The following is a 26,897-nucleotide window of genomic DNA, read 5'->3' on the forward strand; positions in this document are numbered from 1 at the left end:
TGGCCCAAGTGCTTGGGCCCTGCACCCCATGGGAGACCAGGAAGAAGCACCTGGCTCCTGGCTTCGGATCGGTGCAGCACTGGCCGTAGCAGCCATTTGTGGGGTGAACCAACGGCAAAAGGAAGACCTTTCTCTCACTGTCTAACTCTGCCTGTCCCAAAAAAAAAAAAAAGAGAGAGAAAGAGAAGACATTACTGTCTTCTAGTCAGGGCCCCTCACAAAAGCATCCAGGTCCATGTTGAGCAGGGGGGCCGTGGGAGGCGTCGGGGAGGCGGCGTGGGCGAGCACGCTCACGGTGAGTGCCGTGGTGAAGTAAGCCTGGCGTTGAACCTGCAGGCGACTCTGAAGAGGTACCAGGCAGAGCACAGGAGCAAGCTCGACTCCTTGGAGAAATCGCAGGCCGAGCTGAAGAAGATCAGGAGGAAAAGCCAAGGAGGGCGGAATGCGCTGAAATACGAGCACAAGGAAATAGAGGTGAGCCTTGCGGTGACGTGTGTGCCCGCTTGTGCGGTTGAGGGGGAGGCCTGCTCACTGAGGTCAGCTTCCACACGTGCCCTCGCTGAAGTGGACAGGAAGCACGCTGACTTAGTTTCCCAAAGTACTTGGTGGCCTCCTCTTCCCATGAAGCAGGCAGGGAAAAGGGGCACTGTCCCCACTGTACAGGCAGGAAAAGGAGGCCTGGGTGAAGTCATGTGATTGGCATTTAGAGCTGGGGTTTGAACCTGCCCGGTCCCTAGCAGAGCATACTGATGTCCGGCACGAGGTAGCGTCTAGGGCACACTGCCCTGCGGGAGGACAGAGCCTCTGAGCCCTCTGTCCATCTGCACTCGTGAGTCAGGGATCTAATGACACCCTCAGGAGACACGTCTGCCTAATGTTTGCTTGCATCTAGTGTTTGCTCCATTATCAGAATAGACCAAGGGTGCAGACAGCAGAAGGTGAGTGACAGCTGCTGCCGTCTGACGCCTCCCGTCACCCCCGTGTGACTGCAATTTGTTTTGCCAGTACGTGGAGACCGTGACTTCTCGCCAGAGTGAGATCCAGAAGTTCATCGCAGACGGCTGCAAGGAAGCCCTGCTGGAAGAGAAGAGGCGCTTCTGCTTCCTGGTGGACAAGCACTGCAGCTTCGCGGACCGCATCCACCGGTACCACCTGCAGGTGGGCGCAGGGCAGGTCGCCTGGGTGCAGGGCTCCGCGTGCCGTCTCGGGGTGCCCGCCTTTCGCTGGAGGCCTCCCGGCGTGGGCCTGTTTCGCCGACGAGGAGACTCCAGAGAAGCAGTGTTGGGCCAGCTGGAATAGGTAAACTGAGAGAAACACAGATGAAGCGGTCCAGGGGCTGCTCGTTGCATTTAATTTATTTAGCAGCACATCCATTTTCAAAATCCCTCATCAAATCACGCTTCATTGAAAACGGCTTCTTTTTCCACTTTTCTCACCTGTGAGTCGACTTCCCGCAGACTCTCTGATGCCTCATCAGACTGGGTGATCTCAGGGTGCCCGGCCTGCTCCCCTGGGAGGTTTACCGCGTTCCTTTGTGGGTCTGAGGGGTAGGGTGTGTTCAGTGGCCGTGCTGCTCCAGGCCACGGACCCCCACTGTCCCCCACCAGGACACCAGGTCTTTAACTCGGCGCTCCCTGACGCGGGAGACTTCCCGAGAAAGTGGGCACAAGCCGCCTTCCCCTGGCCTTTGCTGTGTGCACACATTACCTATTCTCGAATGTGTTTGCACCCGTAGGGAATATTTAGCTACTGAGTGAATCTACATACCCATGATCTACCGTTGTAGATCAGGGGGAGAATTGCTCTGTTAGATGCCCGCTCTTGCTGACAGTGCATCCGTACGAGTGCTGCTCTGGAATCCCCGGTTCCCAGAGAGGGCAGCCTGCTGCGGCCGCGTCCTGCAGGCGGCAGGCACGGCCACGCGGCTCTCCCTGTGGCGGTAACCCTGTGTCATGGGCACCTGGCCCGTGGGCACCAAAGCTCCGGCTCTGCCAGAGCCTTTCTTAGACTTGACTTTGGGTCCCAGTGTTAGACTGACAGAAACCAGGTCTTCTGTACTGGAAGTTGCCCCAGCTGCCAGGAAGCTGTTGGTGTCTTCCTTCATCCCGGGCGAAGAGGCCCACGCAGGTGGTCGGTGGCATTCCCCTGCCCCGTGCTCCAGGGAGGCGGCTGGGGTCCTAGCCACTCCTGAGTAGGCGCTGGCTGAGATCCATGAGATTGCCCCACAGTCGTTTCAGGCCAGGACCCCTGCTCCCCTTTTCCAACCAGATTGCCCTAGGAAAGGGGTTCTCAGGCTTAGGGGAACCCCCAGGAGTGGTGACAGAAGCAGAGCCGTTCACGGGAGAGCAGCCCAGCCCCCAGGGCCACAGGGCCTCACCTGTGCCTGTCTGCGTCCCTGCTGTGCTGCTCTGAAGCCACCACGGTGGCTGTGCTGCAGGAGTGCCCTTGGCACCGCCCGATACACCTGTCTGTGGGCCCTCTGTGCTGGACAGGACCTGGTCCACTCACCTAACCCGTGCACTGAGTCCTGCGGGGTCAGAGAGCTGGCTCCTGTGCCTCTCAGGAGGTGCTGCTCTTAGAAGTAGGAGGAGCCGGCGCCGCGGCTCACTAGGCTGATCCTCCGCCTGTGGTGCCAGCACACCGGGTTCTAGTCCCGGTTGGGGTGCCAGATTCTATCCCGGTTGCCCCTCTTCCAGGCCAGCTCTCTGCTATGGCCCGGGAGTGCAGTGGAGGATGGCCCAAGTGCTTGGGCCCTGCACCCCATGGGAGACCAGGAGAAGCACCTGGCTCCTGCCTTTGGTTCAGCACGGTGTGCTGGCCACAGTGCGCCGGCCGTGGCAGCCATTGGAGGGTGAACCAACAGCAAAAGGAAGACCTTTCTCTCTGTCTCTCTCTCTCACTGTCCACTCTGCCTGTCAAAAAAAGAAGAAGAAGAAGAAGTAAGAGGAGGAGGGAGAATACGGTAACTGGCATTTCTGTGGCCAACCAGAAAGTAGAGGGGATTCATGCAGACAGCTCAGCCCTTGCCGTTAGCGTCTGGACTTGTTCTTAATAACTCACAGTCCCCGTTGGGTCATAAGTCCTGTGTGCACACTGAGGACGCCTGGGGATCCCTCTGAGGCTGAAGCCTGGGTGCTTCTTGGCACAGAAGACGTGGCTCTTAGGTGCTGCACCTGCTCACCGAATTGCACCTGGTGCTGAGCCAGGAATGCGTTACCAGTGACGACACCATGTGAAATGTTCGTCAGCTTTTCCAGCAGAGTGCCTTTGTCTTCAGCTTTGTTTCTCTCTGATTTGCAGTCTGCGGAGTTACTTAATTCCAAGCTGCCCAGGTGGCAGGAAACCTGCGGTGATGTCACCAAAGTGCCCGAGAAAATCATGAACATGATAGAAGAAATAACAACCCCTGGCTCCACCCCGGTGTCCGGGACGCCTCAGCCGTCACCCATGATGGAGAGGAGCAGCATGGTAGGGACCGGTTAGCGCTCCGATTTCTGTGTGTGTGTGCTCGTGTGCTGTGGGCTGTGTCCACGCCGTTAGCGCTCCGATTTCTGTGTGTGTGCTGTGGGCTGTGTCCACGCCGTTAGCGCTCCGATTCCTGTGTGTGTGTGCTCGTGTGCTGTGGGCTGTGTCCACGCCGTTAGCGCTCCGATTTCTGTGTGTGTGCTGTGGGCTGTGTCCACGCCGGGCCTGGCTGCCTTGTTGGACGCTCCTTCCTTCCTTCCAGGCTCACCTCAGCCCCTTCTGTGCAGACTGGGAGTTTGCTCTCCAGGTGTTTCATGTTCTGGTTTCTGTCTTGCTTTGGAAATTTTCTTGTTGATGTTTTTAGGGATTCTGGCTTTATAAGTTATATAAGCAGAATAGATGAGAAAAAGTCTGACGTGAGACAGACTTCTGGCCTAGTGGTTAATGGGCTGCTTATGTCGCCCACGCCCCACGTCACAGTACCTGGGTGTGATTCCCATCCCTAGCTCCTGACTCCAGCTTCCTGCTACTGCGGACCTGCGAAGCTGTAGTGATGGCTCAAGTTTGTCCCACCACGTGGGAGACCTGGCTCCCTGCTTCAGCCCAGCCCTGGCTGTCGTAAGCATTAGGTGTGTGAACCAGTGTGTAGAAGCATCTTTTGCTCACTTGCTCACTCTCTTTCTCTCGCTCTGTTATGTCTCTCTTTACCAAAAATAAATAAATAAATAAATGAGCAAGCTTTTCTGGGGAAAAAAGAGAGCAAGAGCTACCTTAAAAATAATAATAATCTGGCCGGCGCCGTGGCTCAACAGGCTAATCCTCCGCCTTGCGGCGCCGGCACACTGGGTTCTAGTCCCAGTTGGGGCGCCGGATTCTATCCCGGTTGCCCCTCTTCCAGGCCAGCTCTCTGCTGTGGCCCGGGAAGGCAGTGGAGGATGGCCCAAGTGCTTGGGTCCTGCACCCGCATGGGAGACCAGGAGAAGCACTGGCTCCTGGCTTCGGATCAGCGCGGTGCGCCGGCTGCAGTGGCCGTTGGAGGGTGAACCAACGGCAAAAAGGAAGACCTTTCTCTCTGTCTCTCTCTCTCTCACTGTCCACTCTGCCTGTCAAAAATAAAAAATAAAAATAATAATCAGCCAGCATTGGTCACCGTGTAAGGTGCTCCAGTGAAGCTGGTCACCAGAGGATTCCGGCGTTGTCGTTTGCTGCTCTTGAATCTGGACTTCTGCTCTTCACCAACTCCCGTGGACCCACTACCTGTCTACTTAAAGCCCCTGAGAATCCACGTGGAAGGAAGTCTCAGCCCCACCCCAGTGCAGGACAAGACCCCTGCAGAGCTGGAGCCGCTCCCCAGAGCAGTGCGCTCGGTGCTGCTGTAAGGGGGAGAGAACCAGGGGCATCTGTGTGTGTCGTCAGTTGGGGAGCTGATCAGTCTCCTCCCTCTGTCCCACCCTGCAAAGCAGCAGGCCCCAGGGACTCCTGTCTGTTGGACAAGCAGCGTGCGTGGACCGCAGAGGCAGGGCACACTCCTGGAAGTGTGTCTTCCCTCTGCCATGTCGCTGTGGGTCTGTGGTCATGAGCACAGGCAACAAAGACTCAGCGTGCCAGGGCCTCCCTGCCCAGGGCCTTCCCGCCTGCACAGCCGGCCAGCAGGGGTCAGAAATACTGAGGACAACAGTGCATCTGTACAGATGTGTTCCTTGTCGTTTTTCACTATTTTGTGGTATTTCCATTGTGTCAGGTATTGTAAGTCATCTATAGATGATGCAAGGTGTACGCTTTATCCCTTTACTTCCACCTCCAAAACAGCTCCCCAGTCTGCCTGTTTGTCACCCCTCTCCCCTGCAGAGGTCACTGCAGGGCCTTCTGCTTGGCCTAACACAGCGGCCAGAGGGATTCTGGACGCACAGAAAAGACTGGTTGCTTGATAGATTGGGTTTGAGTTACAGAATGTTAGGGATAAAGAGAAAGTTCTAGAAACACTTCAGGGATGGGGGCGCAGGCTGGAAATCAGTGACTTAGAGGGAGCCTAAAACCTGTAGAAACAGAAAGTAGGCTAGTGGTTGGCAGATGGTTAAGGGGAGTGGAGGATAACTGCTTTGTATTCTTGCTTTTTGTGATGGTGAAGACAAAAATGAAACAAACAACAGCGTGTGATACTCTTGAATTCAACATGGGGCATTGGGAGTAGAAATTGGTTCAGCAGGTTAAGCCGCTGCTTGGGACACAGACCCCCTACAGGGAGTGCCTAGGGCCTACTCCTGCTTCGCTTCTAATCCAGCTGTCTGCTAGTGCGCCCAGGAGGCAGCAGAGGCTAACCCAGGTGCTTGGGTCCCTGCACCCACACGGGCGGCCCAGCTGGAGTTCCAGGCTCCAGGCTTCAACTGGCTTAGACCTGGCAGTTGCCGGCATCTGGGGAGTGAGCCAGTGGACAGGAGACCTCTGTGTCTCAGCCTTTCAAATCAGAATTTTTCATAAAAGGAGGGGCATTGCCCTACAACTGAGAGAACTGGAGGGACAAGGTGGGGTTGAAAGCATGCGGTAGGCAACAGCTCTGGGGCCCGGGGCGGCCGCTGCTTTGGTACCTGATAGTAGACTAACACAGAACTGTTTACAGGTTGGGAAAGACTACGACACCCTTTCTAAACCAAAGATGCCCCCCGCTCCGTCAGCCAGAGCGTACACCAGTCCTTTGATTGATATGTTCAATAACCCAGCAACAGTCACTCAGAGCTCAGAAAAGACAAATAATTCCACAGGTAAGAGACTGCAGTTTGATTCTCATGCATTTTAAAAAGTAAGCCGTCAGGACTGGGGGTGCGCGTATCGTGCTTTAGAGGGGGACGCTCAGCCCTGAAGCCTCCAGACTAGCCACGTCTCAACATCAGGCTTTGCGTTGAGGCCGCGGCAGGTGGCAGCCCTACAGTACGGGCTGGTGTTGACCCGGGGCAAACACTGCTGAGAGGGGGGTGTGTGAACATTCGCGGAGAGCCTGCACAGCCTCGTACTTTGTTCCCTGTTCCGTGGCAGTTGTAATAAAATCTCTTTATCAATACAACAAGCCAGGAGGTCTACACGACAACATGGTGGTTATGAATCTTATCGGCAGGCCCAGTGCTCTGTGTACCTCACACTACCCAGAGACAGGAGGTCCTGCTGCTCGCGTCTTAACTCTGACGCCGCTTTTCAGCCGCTTGGCTCTGGCACTGTCGGCAGACGTTTGGTGAGGCTTCACTCCTCGCCCGGGGCCTGGCACCCAGGACCTTCCAGGCCTCTGCTGGGTCCGAACGTGGCAGCATCAGGCTTGGCGCTGGAGGGCGCCTGTGGAGCTGCTGAGCATGACCGAGGCTTCTAGGACGCTAGCTGGGCTTGTGAGTGGGAAGGGGGCCGTCCGGCAGGCACTGGCCTTGGAAGGAAGTGCTGTGAGCGCCCTGATGCCGGGGCAGCCCACGTCTCATGGTGGCGGGACTGGGTCCAGTTCCGCTCTGCTCTGTGTTCCAACTTCCTGCTAGTGCACCCTGGGAAGCAGCAGGTGGTGACCCAGGTTGTTCGGTCCCCGCCATCCGCGGGGAGACCTAGGTTGAGTTTCTTGGCCCGGCCCTGGCTGTTGGGGACATCTGGGGAGTGAAGCAGTAGAGGGGAAGTTTCTCTGTTTTTGTCTGTCTGTCTCTCTTTGCCTTTCAAATGAATTTTAAAAATAAATTGAAAATTTGAATGTGTAAAGCTAAGCTGTATAATTGTACAGCATTTATTCCCATGACTCTGGCTCTCGCTGGTGACAACCAGTTGAAAGTTGCCAGTGAGTGATTTAGTGCCACCAAGTAGCACGTTAAGGAAACAGCAAGTTGGTGTTGTAATTATTAAGAATTTGCAAGAGTAAAGCAAGAAGAGATCTCAGATTGTCTTAAATATACTGGGCTAGCAAAGTTTGAGTGTACAGAAAAATGACATGAGCCTGGGTGCGAACAGACACAGCTGGGCAGCACCGTGTTCAGAGCAGAGGCCCGAGGCAGGTTCCTGCTCTGCCACTTGTTGGCTGTGTGATCTTTGAGATCACTGGGCACACTGGGGTCCTGGAGCTGCCTCTGTGCAAAGAGCCGGGGTTAACGTCACCTGCAGAGCTGTGAACCCCCCAGCCTGGCCTGCCCGTTGGCTCCCAGGTGCTGACAGGCGAGGGAGTCGCGGGTTGTGCTCTCTCCGGGCAGAGCTGAACTGCCTGCTCACTTCACAGCTGCTTCAGAAGACGCCAGTCTGCAGCGCTCCGTTTCAGTGGCCACTGGCCTGAACCTGATGAGAAGGCAGAGGGTGAAGGCCATTTTCCCGCACACCGCCGGCACCAACAAGACCTTACTGAGCTTCGCACAGGGGGACGTCCTCACGCTGCTCGTGGCCGAAGAGAAGGATGGCTGGCTCTACGGCGAGCACGACACCACCAGAGCGTAAGTCTCGGCTGGGCGTCTGCTCACGGCCTCCAGCCTCGGCCCTCGTGGGCCTGCTAGCCCTGTAGCCAGGGTTCGGTCTTACAGTTCTGCCCTGGTCAACTGGAGTTAGTGGGGCTGTTTTTTCTGTCTGTGCATGTATAAATTTGGTACATTATCAGATCACACAACGTCACCTCTGAAAGTTAGTTTTTTATTTTTCTTTTAAATATGGCTTTTGTCTTCTCAAGGATCTACTTTGTTAGAGTTCAACACATGTGAGGTTTAAATGCCATCCTCCGCCTGTGCCAGTACACACACCTTCCCGTAACTGAGTTATGTCAGCAGGCTACGTAGATTACTCAGGAGATTACAAAAAGAGGAAACACAAATACAGCTGTTACATATACAGGACTCATTGTGTGCAGGATGTCCCTGTCTCTGAGAGCCCTGATTTCATTCCATCCACACTCGCACCTTTATGGCAGAACGGCCCGGCCTTGCCCGCGCCGCCGTCAGGACGACCTCTGTCCGGCCATGTTTCCTGCTGACCCCACAGAGAAGCCTTTTTCTCGCTCTGACCCGCAGGAGGGGCTGGTTCCCGTCCTCGTACACAAAGCTGCTGGAAGAAGACGCGCAGGAAACCGTGGCCCCACCCACGCCAAGGTAGTGAATGTGTTTCGGTCTCCCTGACAGCTGACTTTGCCCGGACGTCTTCGGGCACAGCAGAATTTTGATGTGAACCCCACAGAGAAGCCTCGGCCTGCAGAACTGTCAGAAGCGGTGATTCCTGTTGATGGCTGCTCACACCACCCCCTGCCACCCGCGTCCACCCTCCCGGGCCCTCCCCTGCCCCTGGCGCCCAAGCCACGGCACACGTTCTCTGTGCTCTTACTTGGCAGGCCCTGGCTCTGGAGTACGTGCTGGAAGGCCCTCCCTTGGGCTCCTTGACCTGTGGGGTGTTTGCCATGGTCCTCAGCAAGCCACCACCCCTCTCCCGTCTCCTCTGTAGCCCCCCTTCTGCCCGCCTCTTAAACACTGGCGTCCATCCGGGCCAGACCAGCGCCTGCCCCACAGCCTCGGCCACCCCGACGGGCCTCAGTCGGTGCCTGCGCCATGTCTGTGTTCTGCTCAGACAGTGTAGCTGCCGCTCAGAGACGGCTCATTCCACAGCCCCCCGGGCGGCGAGGAAAGGAGCGGGCACTCCCGTGTGTGGCGGGCAGCCCCGCGCTGAGCCGCATCTCCACCCTGAACCTCTCGGGCTCCCCGCTCCCATCCAGGCGGCCCCTCAGCGGCACCTGCACGTCTCCATCTGTAGTGTGGTGGCTAGAGTGCCGCTGCCGAGAATGGAGGACGTGAAAGTTCTGAGTGTTGAAATGTCTTTAATCCTAAGTGTGCAGGACTTGCTGGGGCTTTGCTCTGGTCTTCATTGTGTTATTGGTAACTACATTAATCCAGCGTTGACACAGAGTGACAGGGGGAGGGGGAGGGGTGCCGGTCCCCTCCTGACTGCCCTGCTGGCCGTGGCCTCCTCTAACCGGGGTTCTGTCATTTTGGGTTGGAGCCCGGCACCGGTGAGAAGCGTCAGCACCGTGAACCTCTGTGAGAAGAGCAGTGTGGCCATCCCCCCGCCCGACTACCTCGAGTGTCTGTCCACGGGAGCAGCTGCCGCCCAGAGAGGGGGCACCGCCGAGAGCACCTCCACCTTCAAAGCGCCCGGCTCCAGACTAGAGGCCACACCTCCTGTGAGTAGAACTCGCCCTCTGCTCCGGGTGCGCAAGTGTGGACGGGAAGGTGGCATCCTGGGGGCGGGGTACCGGTGTGGACGGGAAGGTGGCATCCTGGGGGGGTGGGTTCTGGTGTGGACAGGAAGGGTGGCCTCCTGGGGTGGGGTACAGATGGGAAGGTGTGGTGTGGATGGGAAGGTGGCATCCTGGGGGCGGGGTACCGGTGTGGACAGGAAGGTGGCGTCCTGGGGGGAGTGGTGTGGACAGGAAAGTGGCCTCCTGGGGTGGGGTACAGATGGGAAGGTGTGGTGTGGACAGGAAGGTGGCGTTCTGGGGGGTGTGGTATGGACAGGAAGGTGGCCTCCTGATGGGGGCGGGGTGTAGGTGGACAGGAAGGTGGCCTCCTGGGGTGGGGTACAGACGGGAAGGTGTGGTGTGGACAGGAAGGTGGCCTCCTGGGGTGGGGTACAGACGGGAAGGTGTGGTGTGGACAGGAAGGTGGCGTCCTGGGGGGTGTGGTGTGCACAGGAAGGTGGCCTCCTGATGGGGGCGGGGTGTAAGTGCACAGGAAGGTGGAGTACTCAGGGCGGGCGTTTTCTGCTGAGGTTCCCCTCCCACGACCTGTACCCTGTACCCCGTACCCCTGTGCCCTGTACCCGAGGCCTCCTTGCGTTCCGCTTTACCTTGTCGGTGGCAGTTACATGCAGTGAGCACGTAGAGTGCTGGATTCTTAATTCTGTTAGGTTTTCAGTCCGTCACGGCCGTGAATCCTGGCTGCAGGGTTTTAGTCACTTAGTCACCATTTCCTGCCTTTTTCCTCCCGTTTTCATGTTGTTTTCTGATGAGACACTGGGGTTAAAAGTGGTCACTTGGTTTTTCCTCAGTGTTTACTTTGTACCTGGCCGTGATGTAAATAATGTGTGTGACCTTTAACCCCAAGCCTGGCAAGAGCGAGCAGAGGGTGGGCACGTGTGCTGGGCCCAGTCCCTGGCTCCTTCAGAACTTCTGTCCCAGGAAGACAGCCGATAATGAGATAAAAAATACACAGAACTGTCGATGGTGACGCGTGCAGAGCGTGGGGTGTACATCCAGGCCCAGCCTGCTGGGATCAGAGTCCTGGCCGGGGACGGGGGGAGCTGCCACTGGTGAGGAAAGGGGACAGCACTGCGCTGTGGCTGGGGTGGCCCCTGCCTGGGACCTTCACCCAGGACGATGGTGACCGAGGTCAGCTGAGTCTGTGCCCCTTGAACTGCTGAGTTTTGTTCTGTTACATGTTTGTTTTCAGTGAGCACTGTGAAGGAAAGCTCTGCACAGTACTGTAAAAAATAAAAACTATATTTGAGAGGCAGAGAGAGAATCGATCTTCCACCTGCTGGTTCACTCCCCAAATGGCCACAGCAGCCAAGGCTAAGGAGGCCAAAGCCAGGAGCCAGGAGCGGCTTCCAGGTCTCCCACGTGGGTGCAGGCACCCAAGCACTTGGGCCATCCTCTCCTGTTGTCCCAGGCCATAGCAGAGAGCTGGACGGGAAGAGGAGCAGCTGGGCCGGGAACCGGTGCCCACATGGGATGCCGGCGCCACAGGAGGGGGCGGAGCCTGGTATGCCACAGTGCTGGCCTCCTTGCTTGCTTTAGAGATCCTATTCTGAATGCCTTTGGCGCCCCTTCTCAGATAAGCACTGAGTGACATGTTGTTTGCACTTTGGACGTTCCAGATTACTGCAAATATCAAACTCCAGAAGTTTTCCCCAAAAGTGACACGTGGTTCTGGAAACAAAGCTTTTCCGCTTTGGGCGTGGCAGTGACATCAGGGCTGGGGTTGCAGCAGTATTCAAGGCCCTCATACCTCCTGAGACAACATTCAAACTACTTGTGAAGTCGTGTTTGGAAATAATCTTCAGGGTTGGGTTTTTTTTTTTTTTTTTTTCAAAGATTTATTTATATATTTGAAAGAGTTACAGAGAGAGAGGTCTTTGATCCGTTGGTTCTTTCCCCAGATGGCCACACACCAAGGGTGGGCCAGGCAGGAGCCAGGTCTCCCACACGGGTGGCAGGAGCTCAAGCACCTGGGCCATCTTCTGCTGCTTTTCCAAAGTGTAAAATTAGGGCTGGCGCTGGTGACGTAGCAGGTAAAGCTGCCGCCTGCAGTGCCGGCATCCCATATGGGCGCTGGGTCAAGTCCCGGCTGCTCCACTTGCGTCGATTGCCGTGAGGATGTGAGTGGGTCCCACGCTGTGCGATGAGTCCTGGGCCCTCCCGTCCCTTTGCTTGGTGCCGATTTGTACGGAACCTGGTGGGTCCGCTGCTGGTGTCCTTGGCCGCGTCCTCTGCCTGTGCTCCCAGGACTGGCAGTCGGAGCCCAGCCCTGACAGAGAGCTCCTGTCACCGCTGGAGGCGCGCCTCTGGTTCTCCGCCGAGCCCCGCTGCCTTATCCAGGTTGTTCGCGGCCTAGTAAGGGCAAGGAATCCTGCCTAGAAGTGCTCGTTAGCACTGAATTAGGCCTGGTGTGGGGAGCGCCGAGGGGCGTTCTCCGGGGAACGGCGTACCCAGACATCCTGCTTGGAGACGGCGCGCTGATCGGCCTCAGTGAGCTCCCACATTGCAGTGGCTGGGGTAAGTGTGGCCTGGCCTCACCTCAGACCTCGGTATTGCCAGCACTGCAGTGCCGAGGCCGCCCGGGAGCCACGGGTGGCCTCACTGGGAGCAGGGGGGGTGATCTGCCGCGGCTGCCCGCTCAGACTCCGGGGCGTCTCCAGTCAGTCCCTGGCTCCCGTCTCCCGGGCTAGCGGCCTCTAACATTGATTTCCTGAGAGAACGCCTGGAGTCCCCACGCCGCGCACAGGGCCTGGTGAGAATCCCAGCTGTCACATTTATCCAGGGGCAGGACACGACTGCTCATGAACTCCTGATGACTGGAAGCTGCCCTTAGAAGGCGTGGTCAGTGCCATCCCCCAGGGCTCCCGGCCACGCCCGACAGCGGTGACAGTCCCCAGGGCCGCTCAGAGCTCTGCTTCCGAAGGGCAAACACACGAGGCCTGGGCGTGGCGGTGCCTCACTGCAGAAGTGGCCGGCACGGCCGGTGACCACCAGAGTCCGCTCCGTCCTGGCGCAGGTCTGTGCTCAGACGCGCTTCGGAGCCGTTCACAACAACGTAGGCGAATCTGCCCCAGGTCGCTCCATGCCAACACTGAGGAAGAGGAAGGCCATCCTGGGGGGGGGGGGGGGTTACGCACTCGGCAGGGATCTGGCGGTGCGGGGGGTTACGGCCTCCGGGCTGCAGCTTGGCCGTGCACAGGAAGAGGCTGGTGGCGCAGCTGTGCGACCGTACCTTGTAGGGAGACGCCCTCCCTCCAGGCTCACAGGAGAATCACACCGGGGTGTGTAGGTTTCAGTTTGTTCCATTACACTTGGGAAGCAGTGGCTTCCTGGGGGCTGGCTTGATTTTTTTTGAAAGTTCTGCTTCAGAATAATCAGATTGATCAGTTCTGTGAGCCTGCAGACAGACAAGCGTGAACTCCTGAATGGGCAACACCCCACGCCACTCTGCCAGCAGGTCCGAACTCGGGGTCTCCCTCCGAGCCGGGAGCGGGTCCTAGCAGCCTGCGTGCTCTGGGGACGGGGAACCACTGCACCCCTGCTGAGAGGAGCGCGCCCCGCCCAGACGGCTGCTGCTGACTCCACTGCTCCGACGTGGACGTGGTACGCAGGTGGATGTTCCACCTTCTGCCCGCCAGCGTCTCGGCGTCCTCTCCCTTGCCACCAAAGCCCCTCTGGAACCAGCTGAGCCCACGCCACTGCCTTCCCGGCACAGGCCTGGGTCTGGCAGCCCGGAGGCCCCGGCCTCGCCCTCCCTCCTCACAGCGAAGCGAGGCCGGAGCGCCGGGATGGTCGAGCCCTGGGGCTTGTGCGGCTCTTTAAAGCCAGTGAAGGTGTTCCTGTGACTTGTGCGGGCCGGTGTTTCCCATGATTCTCTGCACCAGAAAAGCAGCAGTGTCCCAGGCCCTCGTGGAGGGCGGGGAGCACAGAAACAGCTCCCATGGTCCCCAGTGGGTCGAGGCCACCGTGATCTGTGCGTCAGAGCCGTCCTGACAAGGTGCCTCCCACTGTCCTCTGTGCGGTCCGTCAAGGTCAGGAGGACTTGCTGTGGTCCTGACCCAGGGGCTGATGGAGAACACCAGCCAGTGGAAATCACAAGAAAACATTCATTGGCTTCCAAAACCCAGTGCGGCCGGCAGTGTGGCGCGGCCGGTTAGACACGGCTTGCAGCGCTGGCCTCCCGTATCAGAGTGCCGCCTTGAGACCCAGCTGCTCTGCTGGTGCGTCTGGGACGGCTCAAGTACACGGGTCCCTACCACCTACCTCTGTGTGAGGCCCGGAGGGAGTTCCGGGCTCCTGCCCGCAGCCTGGCCCGGCCCGGGCCGCTGCAGCCATTGGGGAGTGCAGCAGTGGAAGATCTTTCTTTCTGTCTCTCCCTTTCACTCTGTCATTCTGCCTTTCAAGTAAATAAAAAATAAATCTTTTTTTGCTTTTTATTTTAGATTTATTTATTTGAGAGGGTTACACAGAGAAGGAGAGGCAGAGAGAGAGAGGTCTTTGATCTGCTGACTCACTCCCCAGTTGGCCGCAACAGCCAGAGCTCAACCGATCAGGAGCCAGGAGCTTCTTCCGGGTCTCCCACATGGATGCGGGGGCCCAAGGACTTGGGCCATCTTCTACTGCTTTCCCAGGCCACAGCAGAGAGCTGGATTGGGAGTGGAGCAGCCGGGACTTGAACCGGCACCCATGTGGGATGCCAGTACTGCGGGCAGCGGCTTTACCCGCTATGCCACAGCACCGGCCCTCAAAATAAATCTTTAAAAAAAAAGTGAAAGATTGGAAGGCTTGAGCGCCTCCCTGAGAGGCACCACTGGCCACGATTTCAGGGGCTCCCACGCCCCTTCCTCAGGACCCCTTTATCTGTGAGATGTAAAGAATGAGGACAGGGCCCCCAGCAGTGGGTCACGGACGCACCTGCTTGTGTCGCTGGTTCCACGTTCTGAGCGATCTTGGGATGCTCTATAGTCTGCTGCCTCACCGCCAGCTCCAGCCAGGAGTCGAGGGACACAGCTGAGTGCAGGCAGGCGGGTGAGGGTCCTGTTCCCCAGGGGCGGCTTGGCCGCGGTGACACTGCCCGCACACAGCACCAGGAGCAGGGGGCGAGCGGTGCTTCGGTACACGGAGGTGAGAGCTGGCAGGTCAGCTGGAAGGGTTGCGCACGCGCCTGCGCAGGGCGGCAGCCACAGGCACTGGACAAGTAGGAGTGCAACCCGGGAGTCGCTGTGCGTTCCTTCGCCTTGCGTGCAGTCAGCCGCATGATGGTCTGGTCCAAATCTCAGAACGTTCTGCTAAGAACTTCGCCTGGGCATCGTGGGCAGGAAGCGGGCACGTGGCTGAGGCTCCGGAGCTGGCAGCCCGGGCACCTGCGGGTGCCGTCCACACCGACTGTGTTAACCAGCTGGTGGTGGGGAGCGGACACAGACCCGTGAGAGCCAGCCGTGCGATGAACATGGCACACAGCCTTCCTGCCGTGTGTGCCGCTGCGGTCGGTTCCGCGTGACCTTGCCTCTGACACAGCACTGGGCACGGGGAGCGCCCCGCCCTGTACAGGAGGCCTCCAGAACTTCTGAGGCAGGTAGCTCAGGCACCCTGGGCGTCTCCACGCCTGGGGGTGCTGTGACCGTGAGCCCCGGGGCGGGCTCAGCGGCACCTTCGTTGGCATGGCTGTGGTCATGGCTTTTCCCTGGGTGGGTCTGAGGTCCCCAGCGGAGAGCTCAGTGCCCGGGGCCCCTGGTCAGGCGAGGGTCTGTCTGCGGCTGGACCAGGCAGCGCCCCCTTAGGGGCACTGGACAGAGCAGGTAGGGGAAGGCATGGACACAAGGCGCAGTGGCCAGAGTCCACATAAGGCATGCTTGGAGGGAAAAAAAAAAACCACAGGTGCACCCACTGGGCCAGTTTGCCATGGCCACAGTCAGCCTGCTGAGCAATGTGGCCTGCCTGGCCCCACAGCACCTAAGAAGGGAGTGGGGAGGGCTGGGGACAGCGGGTGCAGTGTGGGGGCAGCTCCTGACCCCGTGACCCCATATCCGGAGGAGAGCTGAGGTTTCCAATTGGAACAGCAGCAGGTGTCGGGGAAATCCGGCGACGGAAGCGAGCGTTTTATCCGAGTCCGCACGCAGTCCTGAGACTCCGTTAACCAGCCACAGCTCAGCGGACGGCCTCACAGCCCCCAGCCAGCCTGCCCGAGGCCTGTTCTGGGGTGGCCTTGCGTGGACAGGCTGGCCCTGCTGGGCCGTGTCGGGTCGGAAGCTAACCGGTTCTGCTGTTGGGGGTGTCTAGGGCTTTCCCTGTGGGCCGCCGGCATCCGGGAGGCTTGGTGCCATGTGCTGTGCCCTGTGTGTTCGGGGGGCTGCCAGGCTCCGGGTGGTCGTCCGGTGGTCCTACTCGCTGTTGCCAGGATTCGCTGTGGTTCTCGCTCTGATCCAGGGGCCAAGCGCCCAGCAGCCACAGAGCTGGGCCAGAAGCTGGGCAGGGCCCGGGGGATTGCGTGTGAGGCCTTGGGCCATGGGTGTCTCAGGTGGGGGACGGTTGGGTTGGAGCACTTCCTCCCACTGCCAGCTCCGCCAGATTCCCAGTGAGGCCGCAGAGGGCGTGCCCGGGGCTGGGCGTGGCATGAGGTGCACGCTGCCCTCCCTCCCAGAGGCCAGGCGAGGCAGCTCCGCACTCCTGCTGCCGCTCAGTGCCCCGCGGGCATGTGCCAGAGAGCAGGGCAGCAGCCCCGGGTTTCAGTGCCGCCTGGGGTCGTACACAGGCCTGGGGCCGCCCCCTCCGAGTCCTGGAGGGACGGTCAGACGGTGCTGCGCTGCCCTCTGCTGGGCACCCATCTCAGTGGCGCCAGGCGATTGCTCTGAACAGCAGGTGAAGCAGCCAGAAAGGGGGGGGGGCCAGCCCTGGGGGGCAGTGCCGGCGGCTCCTCCCTTCACCTCCGGGACTCGCGCAGGACAGCAGCCCCCAAACCTGCACGGTTTCTTGCCGCATTTCCGTGTCGTCATTCAGGACTCTGCTCCCGAATCAGACACCCCCGTCCCCTGGATTCCCCACGCCTGTGGTGGTGCCGACACTGACTCTGCTCCCATCATGCACTCCAGGGCCGAGTTAGACTGCGCGCCCTGGACGTCACGCTGGTCCACAGGCTGTGCTGCGGCACTCCAGTGCTGGCCAACTTCTGGTGCCCGCCCAGCGCCCTCCCGTTCCTGCCCGTCCCCTGCCCAGTGAGCCTGGCCGGGTCCTCAGAACACGCGCGCCAGGCTGGTCACCTGCCCTTCGGCTTTAGGGAAAGGACCCCCCCCCACGGCCTTCTATAAAACATCCCAAGTTCACAGCTCCTGTCAACTTTCTCTCTCTCACAGAATGATGCCAACGGAACCACAAAGCCCCCTTTTCTCAGGTACGTGTGACCCCCACCCAAAGCTCCGCAGGCCACGAGCTTGCCCTCCCCTGGTGGGGGTGCGGGCAGCAGGCAGCAGCCGCACGAGGCCTGGGCCCAGGGGTGGGAGACTGGCGACCTGCGTGAGGGACAGCGGGCATCCTTCTGGCCCAGCCGCCCACCCCGTGCAGCAGCGTGTGTGCTCTGTGGCGCGGGCGGGGGGACAGCTCCCCTCGGGTGGGTTCTATCCTGGGGGTCTCTGCAGAGGTTCTTTCCCCCACAGTGGAGAAAACCCTTTTGCCACTGTGAAGCTGCGACCGACGGTGACAAATGACCGATCGGCACCCATCATCCGATGAGAAGACGCCGGGCTCTCCGGGTTCCTGGGTGTGCGTTGGCACGGCCGTGAGCCTCGCGGGAGGGCGCCTCACTGCAGTCAACGTATTCTCACTGGGACACAGCTGGGGGTACACACTCTGTCTGAGACGAATGAGTAGTAGCTTCCTGATCGCCCAAAGTGTTTTCTTCCTATAAAGTAGATCTGGTTCCAGTACTTTACCTTTTTTTTTTACACTACTCTGAGTTCCTTTTCAGAGTAAGGGGCAGCCGGGCCTGATGCCCGATGCCCCTGAATGCCAGCCAGACCACAGACTGACAGCGCTTCGTGCTGCGACGGCTAGCTAGAGAAAATACTACGTCTAAGATTGCATCTCTGCATGCAAGAATTTTAAATTATGGAAATATAGAGGATGTATTAATTTTTTAACTTAAAAATCTAAACTTCTGATTAAACAAATGGTGGCGCTACCCAGGGTGGGGCAGCCCCCGGGCGGCTCCGCAGTGCGCGTGCCCGACCGCCTGCCCCTCCCCGCGGATGGTGACCCTGGCGGTGGTTAGGGCTGGTGCTGTATTTCAGCCGAGCGGCCACGGTGCCTGAGCCAGACACGAGCCAGGGGCTGGGCCTGCTGTAGAGTGCGTGGAAGTTCACACGGAGGCCCGGCCTGCCTGTCGGCAAGGAAGGCTTTGCTTCCCGGCTCCTTTGCTCTCCCCCTAAATACACCATCTTCTAGAAGCTTGAACGGATCAAGGTCAAGTGCAGAGAAACCAGCGTACATGGACAGTTCCTGCCTCGGCCATGAAGGCTCCTGACCCGGGGCTGCTCTGACCCCCACGGCCCCGGGTCAGGAAGAGAGGCTGGGGGGGGGGAGGAGCCTTGCCCCGGGATTGCAGTGTGCTGCCCCCGTGGCCGGAGCCAGGGTCACTCACCGGGCCAGCCTCGCGTCCTGGGTACCGGGTGCGGGCTCTGTTCACGCCGAGATGTGATGCCAAATTCTAATAAAGGCGAGCTGGAAACGAGCGTGTGTTCTGGTGCTGCCGGAGCGATGGCCGCCGTCACCAGGCGTGGGCCGGCGTGTGGGCCGCCTTCCCCCTGTACCTGGGATGTCTGGGATGTTCCAGGAGGGCGGTGTGCAAACCGAACAGAACCAGCGAACAACGGTAGGAATCTCATTTATTTAAAACAGTGTTTCTCACCTCTCAAATTGAAGACTGCAAAAAATAAGAGCAGTGCTTTTGTGAGCTGTCGTTCATCTCGGGAGCAGGGCGCAGGGCGCTGGGCTCGCGCACGCCCCTCTAGCCCCACCGCGCCTACACCACAGTCCCGAAGCTCAGCCAGAACTACTGTACACATTTACAGCAGAGAGCCAGCGCCCTCTAAGCAAAGGTTGCGCCACAGTTGGGGCATCTCCGCTTCTTCAAGGCAAAGCAGCAGATGAACCCGAAGGGAAACAGGATGATGGCCAAGAAGATGCCCAAGAAGGTGAAGCAGTCCTCCAGCACCCCGACCCTGCGGAGAGAGGGCGCCGGTCAGGACCCGGGCGGGACGGCAGCCTCGCACGGAGGGAGGGGGCACGAGCCCAAGGCTGCTTTCTGGACACCACTGGGGCATTGCCTGCTGCTGCCCTGAGCGTGGAGCCCTCCCACCCTGTACCTACACCTGCTCCTCCGTGGGAATGACAGGATCCCTGAGACCGAGACCCAAAACCAAATCCACAGCACTTTCCCCCAGTGCCGAGAAGTGTGGTTTGCATGCCCTCGGAACGCCCCTCCAAGCGATGGAGCTCGGTGTGTCCACTCAGTGCCTAGAATGCCACTTCAAAAGGCGCCATCTCCAACCTCCCGAAACCGGACGTTTCCCTCCAGGGTGGGCGGACACAGGCTCCGCGGCGCCGGGGTCAGCGCCCCAAGTTCCAGACACAGCTGAAATCTAAACGAGAACCACAGGAGCCCGTGCAGCCCATGTCCCTCGCACCGGGCCTCCGAGAGGCCCTGCACAGCGCACACCCCGGGAAGGAGAACGGCGAGGGGCCCGGACAGGACAGCTGGAACGGGGTAGAGAGGATCTCGCCAGGTAGAGACCCTCCCCGTCTCCCTGCGGCCCGGGGGAGCCCCACACCCTCCTCCCAGGCCTTGCCCAGCCTGCTTCCTTTGTCACCGGCCCGTCGCCCTCACTACTGCTACCCGGACTTTACACCCACAGCGCCGCACACAGTACACGGGTAGAACGCCGATGCCGCGGCTGGTGGCGCGCTCATGGGAGGGCTGCTACTGCCAGACGGCTGGAGCCAGCCTGTGCTGCAGGCCAGGGACCCCAGCCCCAGACAGAACCCCCAGGCCTGCTTCCAAGAATGGGTCCTGGAAAAGCAAGCCCGGGTGTGCCAAAGCCGGGTCCTCAGTGCCCAGCTGGCTTCAGCCCCCGGAGGAGGAGTGCCTGCAAAGATCAGGTTCCAGCTGCACCTCCCAAGGTGTCCCCCGCTAACACAAAGCTGGGTAGGGGAGTGGGTGGTGGCCCTGGGAGGACCAGAGCCCACACGGGCCGGGCCCCTGGGTCTGAGTGACAGCAGGTGACGGCTCACGTACCCGGGTCCCCGCCAGCCGCCCAAGACCAGAGTTTCAGACGCCTGGTTTCGGCCTGGCCCAGCGCTAACCTCTGCAGGCCTCTGGGGAGTTACCCAGCGTGTGGGAAATCTAAGACTTTAAACGGAGAGGCCGCTCTTCGGTCACTGTGTTCAGGGAAACTTCTGTCCTGCGACGTCCCGGTGAGGCCCTGCGGGAAGACTCCCGGCGAGCTGTGGTTCACCCGGTGTTTTCCAAGCGCCCAAGGCCTGGCCCCGCTGAGTCCATGCTGACGATGGAGTTCCAGGACTCCACAAGCGTCTGCTTCTACGCACACAGGCCCCCCGGCCCCAGGCTGGCCACCTGGGGCCACTCAAACAGTGCTGGGCACATGGCGCTCTGTCTGGCCAGGGGTCAGGCTGCCGGAGACCCAGGTCAGAACACCTTAGGGAGCCAGCACCGTGGCAGAGCAGGCTGAGCCGCCGCCTGCGACCCCCACATCCCATGTGGGCACCGGTTCACGTCTCGGCTGCTCCACGTCTAATCCAGCTCCCTGCTAATGGCCTGGGAAGGCAGAGCCCTGCGTCCACCTGGGAGACCTGGATGAAGGCCATCTGGGGAGTGGGCCAGCAGAGGGGAGATCTTTCAAATAAAAATCTTAAAAAATAAGACACCTTAGGTCACAGTGCGCCCTGCACCCCCAGCTGTCCCCACACAGCAGTGGACAGGATGGGGCGGCACTGGGCTAACCCCAGAGCAGCTGTCTGAGGCCGGTGGCCCTGAACCAAGGGAACCTGCTCAAGCAGGTTGTGAGCACCCCCAGAGCTGCGACCCCAGGACACAGGTTTGTGTGTGTCCCTTGGAAGGGCAGGGCCTCCCTGGGGAGCAGCCCGCCCTCCAGAGGTGCCCACAGGGGCCGGGCTGGGGACCAGTGAGGTTGGAGGACGGTGGCCCTCACCTGTGAGGCCCAGTGTCTGCTCCAGGGCCACAGGAGGTGCCAGGGAGGTGGGGTCAGGTCAGGTGTCCCAGAGGCTGCCAGCCCCCAGGGTTCCGCAGCACAAGGGTCCGTGACAGCCGCCCCTCCCTGCTGCCGCTGTCCCCTGGGGACATGTGCCCCACCCCACCTCCCTGATGCTCCATCCACACGTCAAAGCCCCACCCACACCCTGGAAGCCAGATGCCGGGCAGCCTCCCGAGGCCAGTGCCTCCCTTCCCAGCCCCCAGCACCACCAAGACTGACCACTCCGGCCCCGTCACAGCCCCGTTCAAGGGGACAGGCCCTTCCTGCCCACACATCGGCACCTCCAGCTGGAGCTCAGGACCCGGAGCCTGGGCCACCCTCTGTAGAGCCCTCGGTCAACACTGCCAGCTTTGCCGTGGCATAGCGGACAAAGCCGCCGCCTGCAGTGCAGTGCCATGCCGTGCCGGCATCCCATATGGGCCCCGGTTCGAGTCCCAGCTGCTCTAGTTCCAATCCAGCTCTCTGCTGTGGCCTGAGAAAGCAGTAGAAGATGGCCCAAGTCCTTGGGGCCCCCTGCACCCATGTGGGAGACCCGGAGGAAGCTCCTGGCTCCGGATCGGCGCAGCTCTGGCTGTTGTGGCCATTTGGGGGGTGAACCATCAGACGGAAGCCACATCCACCTCCCCCTCACTGGGGGCGGGACCATCTCTGGGTGCTTCCCCCACTGACATGGATGAGCCCACAGGATCCAGGCACCCCGGGGGGCCCACTTCCCAGGGGAAACGGAAACAGGTCTCATAGGGTGAGTGGACAGCTGTGGCTCAGGCCGAGGGCGACACCTGCAGGCAGACCCGTGCCCTGAGCTGACCTCCGCGGGATCCGGATCTACTCAGGGTGAGGACGAAGTGGGACTGCCAGGCAGACCCCACCCCACAGCCCAGCCGGCACGGAGGAAGCCTGCCCCGACCCCCAGCAGCCTCTGTTCTCTTCCCCTCCAACCACCCCCACCCTAGGACGAGTCTCAGCTCAGAATCCGACCCCAGTGAACCCTGGCCAGCAGGCCGCACCCCCACTCTTGGGCAACAGGTCACATGGGAGACTGGGGAAATTAGGGAACTAGCTCTGAACACACTCTCAGCGGGCACCTGCCTAGAGCAGGGCGGCGGGGACCCTGGCCACACTGGGAACAGAGGGCCCAGGAGGCTGGAGGGGATGAGCTCTGGGCCGGGCCAGGCACCTTCTGCAAGCTCCCAGCAGCCCCAGGCTGTGGGTACCACCATGGCCCCTCTACGGGCGGCTGGGTGCCCCCCACCGTGAGAGGTGTGTCTGGGAGCACCCAGGTGGGCTCCCGGGTCACGGCACCACGGCAGGGCGCCTGGACCCACCATGCAGCCTCCTCAGAGAGCAGGAGGGGGCAGCCCCGGGCAGCTTCCCACTCCAGAAAGGTGCTCCCCCAGGGGCTCCCCAAACCAGTCGCCCAGTACAGGGCCAGTTCTCCCCTGAGCCGTATCTGCCAGGTGTGGCCTCGGCCTTCCAGCAGGAGGCAGGCCCAGCCAGGCAGGTGCCCTGTCTTCCCAGAGCTCACCTAGGCCACCACTCTGGCCCAAGGTGGCCAACTCTGCCCACAGCCCAGGTGCTGTCCGGGCGGGTCTGTCCCTTGCTCCCCTGCCTTGGGCCGGGGCTGGCTAAGCACGGGCAAGGCCTACCTAGCCCCACCCCGCACTGCCAGCTCCCCCTACCCGCTTCCCCAGGCCTCGGCTGGCGCCCGGAATTCCCGACTCCAGGTCACGGGTGGTGAGGCGGCGGGCCCTCCGCCCACCATCACCCTCCTCCCAAGGCCTTGGCACAGCCCCCTCCTGTCACGCCCCACCCCCATGGCCTCTGCAGCCCCAGGCCCGCCTGCTCGAACCCACAAGGGCACCGGCAGCATCCACACTGAGCACGCTGGACCTCCGGTGGCGTGTGACGACGGCTGTTGCCTCTCACCTCCTCTCGGCTCCCGAGACCCCGTTCTCCCTAGGCGCCCCCCCACACTCTGGTCACCTCCTGGGGGCTGGCTGCAGAGGCCCCCGGTGCTGGGCCCTCATCCTGCGTCTGAGCACAGCACACAGCCCCTGGCGCAGCGAAGGGCCAGCCTCCAGAGGCCTGGCCCCTGCACGGACACCCTGATGGCCAAGGCAGTGCCGAGCCCAGACGGGCGCGGGGCAGGGCTGCGGGGAGCCAGGCGCCAGGCTCACCTGCTGGGGCTGGAACCAGCATGTTGCTCTAAGCGGCTAAAAAGGGAACATGGCGCTCGGTGGCTCAGACAGGATGGCAGAGTGACAAGTGACACGGGTCTCGCGGGCCAAGCGTCGCTCAGAGGGACTCCCAGACCTGTGACTGGGGCAGATTCCTGCCAAGCCACCAGGGAGGGAAGGGACGGGCCAGCGCGCTGTCCCCCGGGGCGAAGCCGCGCCTGCTCGGGCACCTCCCGCTCTCCTGCCCACTCCCTCTCCCCTGACCAGCCGCAGAGTTCCCGCGGGAGCCCGCTCCCCTGCCCACCCCGAGCCCCACGCCCCCGGGCTGGGCAGGGCCCACAGGCTCGGGCGCCAACTCCGAGGATGGAGGACCCCAGGACGATGCCACACCCCGCCGCCCCTACAGAGCCCCGCGTGGGGCACCCGACGGGGCACCTGCATCTCCCTCAGAGGACACGGGCAAGGAAGGACCCCCACCCCAAGAGCAGCCAAGCCAGACACCCCGAGCTCCTGCAGGATCAGGCGCTTGGGCTAAGGAGCCCATGCCCAGGTGGGGACACGCGGGGCCTGAACCAGCGCCCCAGCCTGGCCCTGGGACTCGGGGGAAAGGGGCCGCTGTGAGACCCCAACCAGACGGCGCCCGCCCGCCCGCCCCGGGGGTTGGGGGTGGGAGAAGGGCCCGGCCAGCCCAGCACCCCTCCTCAAACGCGGAAGATACCAGGAGCTCTCTCCCCAGGGTGGGCCCTGGGATCCCCTAGCTGGGATGAGCCGGCCGGGAGCCCCACCGAGCTGGCTCAAAGCCACACACAGGTTACGGTCCCTTCCCGGGGAGCAGGCCCCTGCCCCCTCCCAGGGGGCCTGACCCAGAGCCCTGAGCCCTCAGGTGCTGGAGAGACGCCCACGCCCCGGCCAGCTGCACAACAGGTGCCCAGCCCTCCCCCCACACACAGGTGCCTCCGGGGCTCTCCCCACGAACTCCGAAATGAAGTCCGAACCGGGGTTTCTGAATCCCGGCTCCGAAATAACCACTTCCTCCTCCCGGACCCAAGCCCAGCACCCCGGGCGCTGCCGATCCACCCAAGCCCAGCACCCCCACGTGCCAAGCCTCGCTTGAACCCCGGGGCCCTGCGTGGACGGCAACTGCCGCCCCCGGCACGACCCCCGGCGCCCGCCCCGCTCTGCACACGGCTGTCCGGCGCCCGTGGGGCCCTCCCCCCTCCAGGAGCTGACCGCAGAGCAGGCTCGCGGTGACCCAAGCAAACCTGACCCCCCGCGGGACTCCGGCCCCACCCCCCCGGGACCCCCCGCGGCGCACTCACCTGCACACCGGGCAGCCGCCGACGACCACGATGGAGTTGGCGGGGTAGCGGGTGACGGCCCGGCTGTGGATGTTGTAGACCCTGGGGTGGTGAGTGGGCAGCCCTGCGGACGGACAGCTCGTCAGAGGCCGCTGGACGCCTCGGCCCCCGGGCCCCGGGCCCCGGGCCCCGCCGCCCTCCCCCGGCTGCACCCGGCGGATACAAAGTTCACCCGGGTCGGGGCCAGGCCTGCCCGCGGCCCGCGCCAGGGCGGCCAGCCTCGGCCGGGCCCGCGCCCCCAGCCCCTGCCCGGGCCCGCCCCCCGGCCGGGCCCACCTGTGACGAGGTAGGGGTAGGGCGGCGGCGGGGGCGCGGTGGGGATGGCGCCGTAGCCGTGCGGGCCGCACGCGTAGTCGCCCTGGCCGCTCTCCAGGTTGTAGGGGGGCGGCCGGTCCTGCAGCAGGGGCTTGTGGTCCATGGCGGCCCGGCCCCGCGGCGGCCCGCCCGCCCGCTCGCTCGCTCGCTCGCCCGGCGCGGACGGAGGCGGCGGCGGCCCGGGCGCTCGGGCCCTGGCAGGCGCGGCGCCGGCGGGGCGGGGCGGGCGGGCGCGCGCCGCGGCTTCCCCGCCCCCTCCCCGCCAGTCACAAGACCCGGGTCACGTGGGCGGCTCGCGGCGGGGGCGGGGCCGCCCGGGCGTCTTAAAGGGCCAGCGGCGGGAGCGCCTCGCCGCGCGGCCGTGACCGTCGTGGCGCGCGATTTCCCCTGGGGGCCCAGCGGCCGCCCGTGTCCTTGTCGCTGTCCGCGCCAGGAGGGACAGCCTGGGCACGCGTGGACGTGGCCCGCGGGGGAAACCGAGGGCGAGAGCCGCTAAAGGCAGGGGCTGTCCAGCGGTCCGGGGGCTCCGTCCAAGCCACGGGACTCCCAGTGGGGGCCCCGTGCGCCCCGCAGCCGCCTGGGAGGGCTCCTGGCAGATGGCCCTGCACCTCAGGGCTCCTCTGGCCTCGCCGGCTCGCCTGGGCTGGCTGATCAGACCCTCTGCCCCCTTCTCCAGTCTCTGATGTTTCGTCCCCTTTGAGACGGACGAACTGGGATCTCATGCAGGCTGGGGTGTGGCTGGGGGAGGGGGGACTCACAGCAGGGCTCTAATGAACGCCTTGGGGTGAGGGTGAGGGTAGGGGTTAGGGTTAGGGCTAGAGTGCACCTCCTGGCCCAAGCTGCATGTGCAGACCCCGGGGGTGGGGGCGAAGTGGGGGGCCGGCCTTGTGGCCAAGCAGGCTAGGCTTGGCATCCCAGGAGGGTGGAAGATGACCCAAGTGCTTGGGCCCCTGCACCCACCTGGGAGACCTGGGTGGAGTTCCTGGCTCCTGGTTCCAGCCCGGCCCAGCCCTGGCTGTTGCCGCCATCTGGGGAGTGAATTAGCAGATGGAAGTTCTCTCTCCCTGCCTGTCTCTTTCAAATAAATAAATATTTTTTTAAAATGACAAAAGGGCACACACACAGGAGCAGTCCGGCCAGGAGCCCCCAGCAAGCTGCAGTGGAGTGGGGGGGGGGGGAGCAGCGAGGAGCCCGCTGGGTGGCCCCCGTGGCTACTGCCTTCCCGGACCGGGCACCTGAGACCCCAGCTCACCCTGGCCTGAGTCACCGGTGTCGGCAGAGCCCTGGGCCTGGCCAGGGGCCACGGGACAACGTCCTGTCCCTGCTCGCTGAGCTTGAGCGTGGCGCCAGGAGAAACCCCCTCCCCACAGAGGGGAAGGGGTGGCAGGTCCAGTTTGCACACGGGGACTTGCGCTGCCCACCTGTCCCAAACAGATGCCTCCAAGCGGCTGGGGGCAGACCCACCAGGGCGCTCCAGGCAGCAACCCCTTCTTTGTCACAAAGTCCCTGGGGGTGGAGAGGGGGCAGGGGTGATGGGAGGCAATGGGAGGAGGCGGGGACTGAGGCCCCTGTGGGGCGTTCCTGGGGGCCTGGCTGAGAAGGGGCTGTTTGCCCCAGACAGCTCTGCACTCACAAGGACCCGCTCTTTGCCAGTTATAGATGGTGGGGGGTGGGGTGGGGAGGTGGCCGGGAGTGACAGCTGTCCATCAACTGCTGGGATGCTGGGGACAAGAGGTGGATTTTGTGTACAGTGAGGGAGACCACAGACAGGCAGGAGGAGGCCAGGCAGGTGGGCGCAGGTGCAGGCGAGTGGGGGAGGGCGCAAAGGTGGGGAGGCGGCCCCAGCCCTCCCCACAAGGCAGGCACCCAGTGCCAAGCGGGCCACCCACCCTGATAGCACTGGGTGAAAAGACCCTTCAAGGAACCTCACCCGTTTCACACCCAGCAGACCCTCTGAGCCTCTGTCACTTTCCCCAGTCCGAATGGCCGGCACACTCTGGGCCGGGGGGGCCCATCTGCCCCGGGGAACCTGGCTGCCTTGCGTTCTTTCTTGCACGGAGAC

General features: G+C 61.9%; 2 protein-coding genes across 2 annotated transcripts in view; one reads left to right on the plus strand and one right to left on the minus strand.

Annotated features, from left to right (window-relative positions):
- BAIAP2L1 (BAR/IMD domain containing adaptor protein 2 like 1) overlaps positions 1-18,425 on the plus strand; it is an 80,818-nt gene extending 62,393 nt beyond the window's left edge. The window contains exons 6-14 of the mRNA XM_062180657.1: positions 337-474; positions 1,006-1,158; positions 3,301-3,468; positions 6,083-6,224; positions 7,697-7,904; positions 8,472-8,549; positions 9,448-9,628; positions 17,053-17,090; positions 17,353-18,425. Coding sequence (XP_062036641.1) covers positions 337-474; positions 1,006-1,158; positions 3,301-3,468; positions 6,083-6,224; positions 7,697-7,904; positions 8,472-8,549; positions 9,448-9,628; positions 17,053-17,090; positions 17,353-17,428 — 1,182 coding nt within the window. The 3' untranslated portion in view covers positions 17,429-18,425. The remainder of the gene's footprint in view (positions 1-336; positions 475-1,005; positions 1,159-3,300; positions 3,469-6,082; positions 6,225-7,696; positions 7,905-8,471; positions 8,550-9,447; positions 9,629-17,052; positions 17,091-17,352) is intronic.
- Positions 18,426-18,562: 137 nt separating this feature from the next.
- BRI3 (brain protein I3) lies at positions 18,563-25,005 on the minus strand. The gene is made up of 3 exons (XM_062180658.1): positions 24,797-25,005; positions 24,482-24,584; positions 18,563-18,915 (listed from the first exon to the last, which is right to left on the minus strand). Exons 1-3 carry the CDS (start codon positions 24,936-24,938, stop codon positions 18,783-18,785), a joined length of 378 nt encoding a protein of 125 aa, XP_062036642.1. The 5' UTR covers positions 24,939-25,005; the 3' UTR covers positions 18,563-18,782.
- Positions 25,006-26,897: the final 1,892 nt, after the last annotated feature.

This window comes from Lepus europaeus, chromosome 21 (genome assembly GCF_033115175.1).
Source record: "Lepus europaeus isolate LE1 chromosome 21, mLepTim1.pri, whole genome shotgun sequence".
Lineage (NCBI taxonomy): Eukaryota > Metazoa > Chordata > Mammalia > Lagomorpha > Leporidae > Lepus > Lepus europaeus.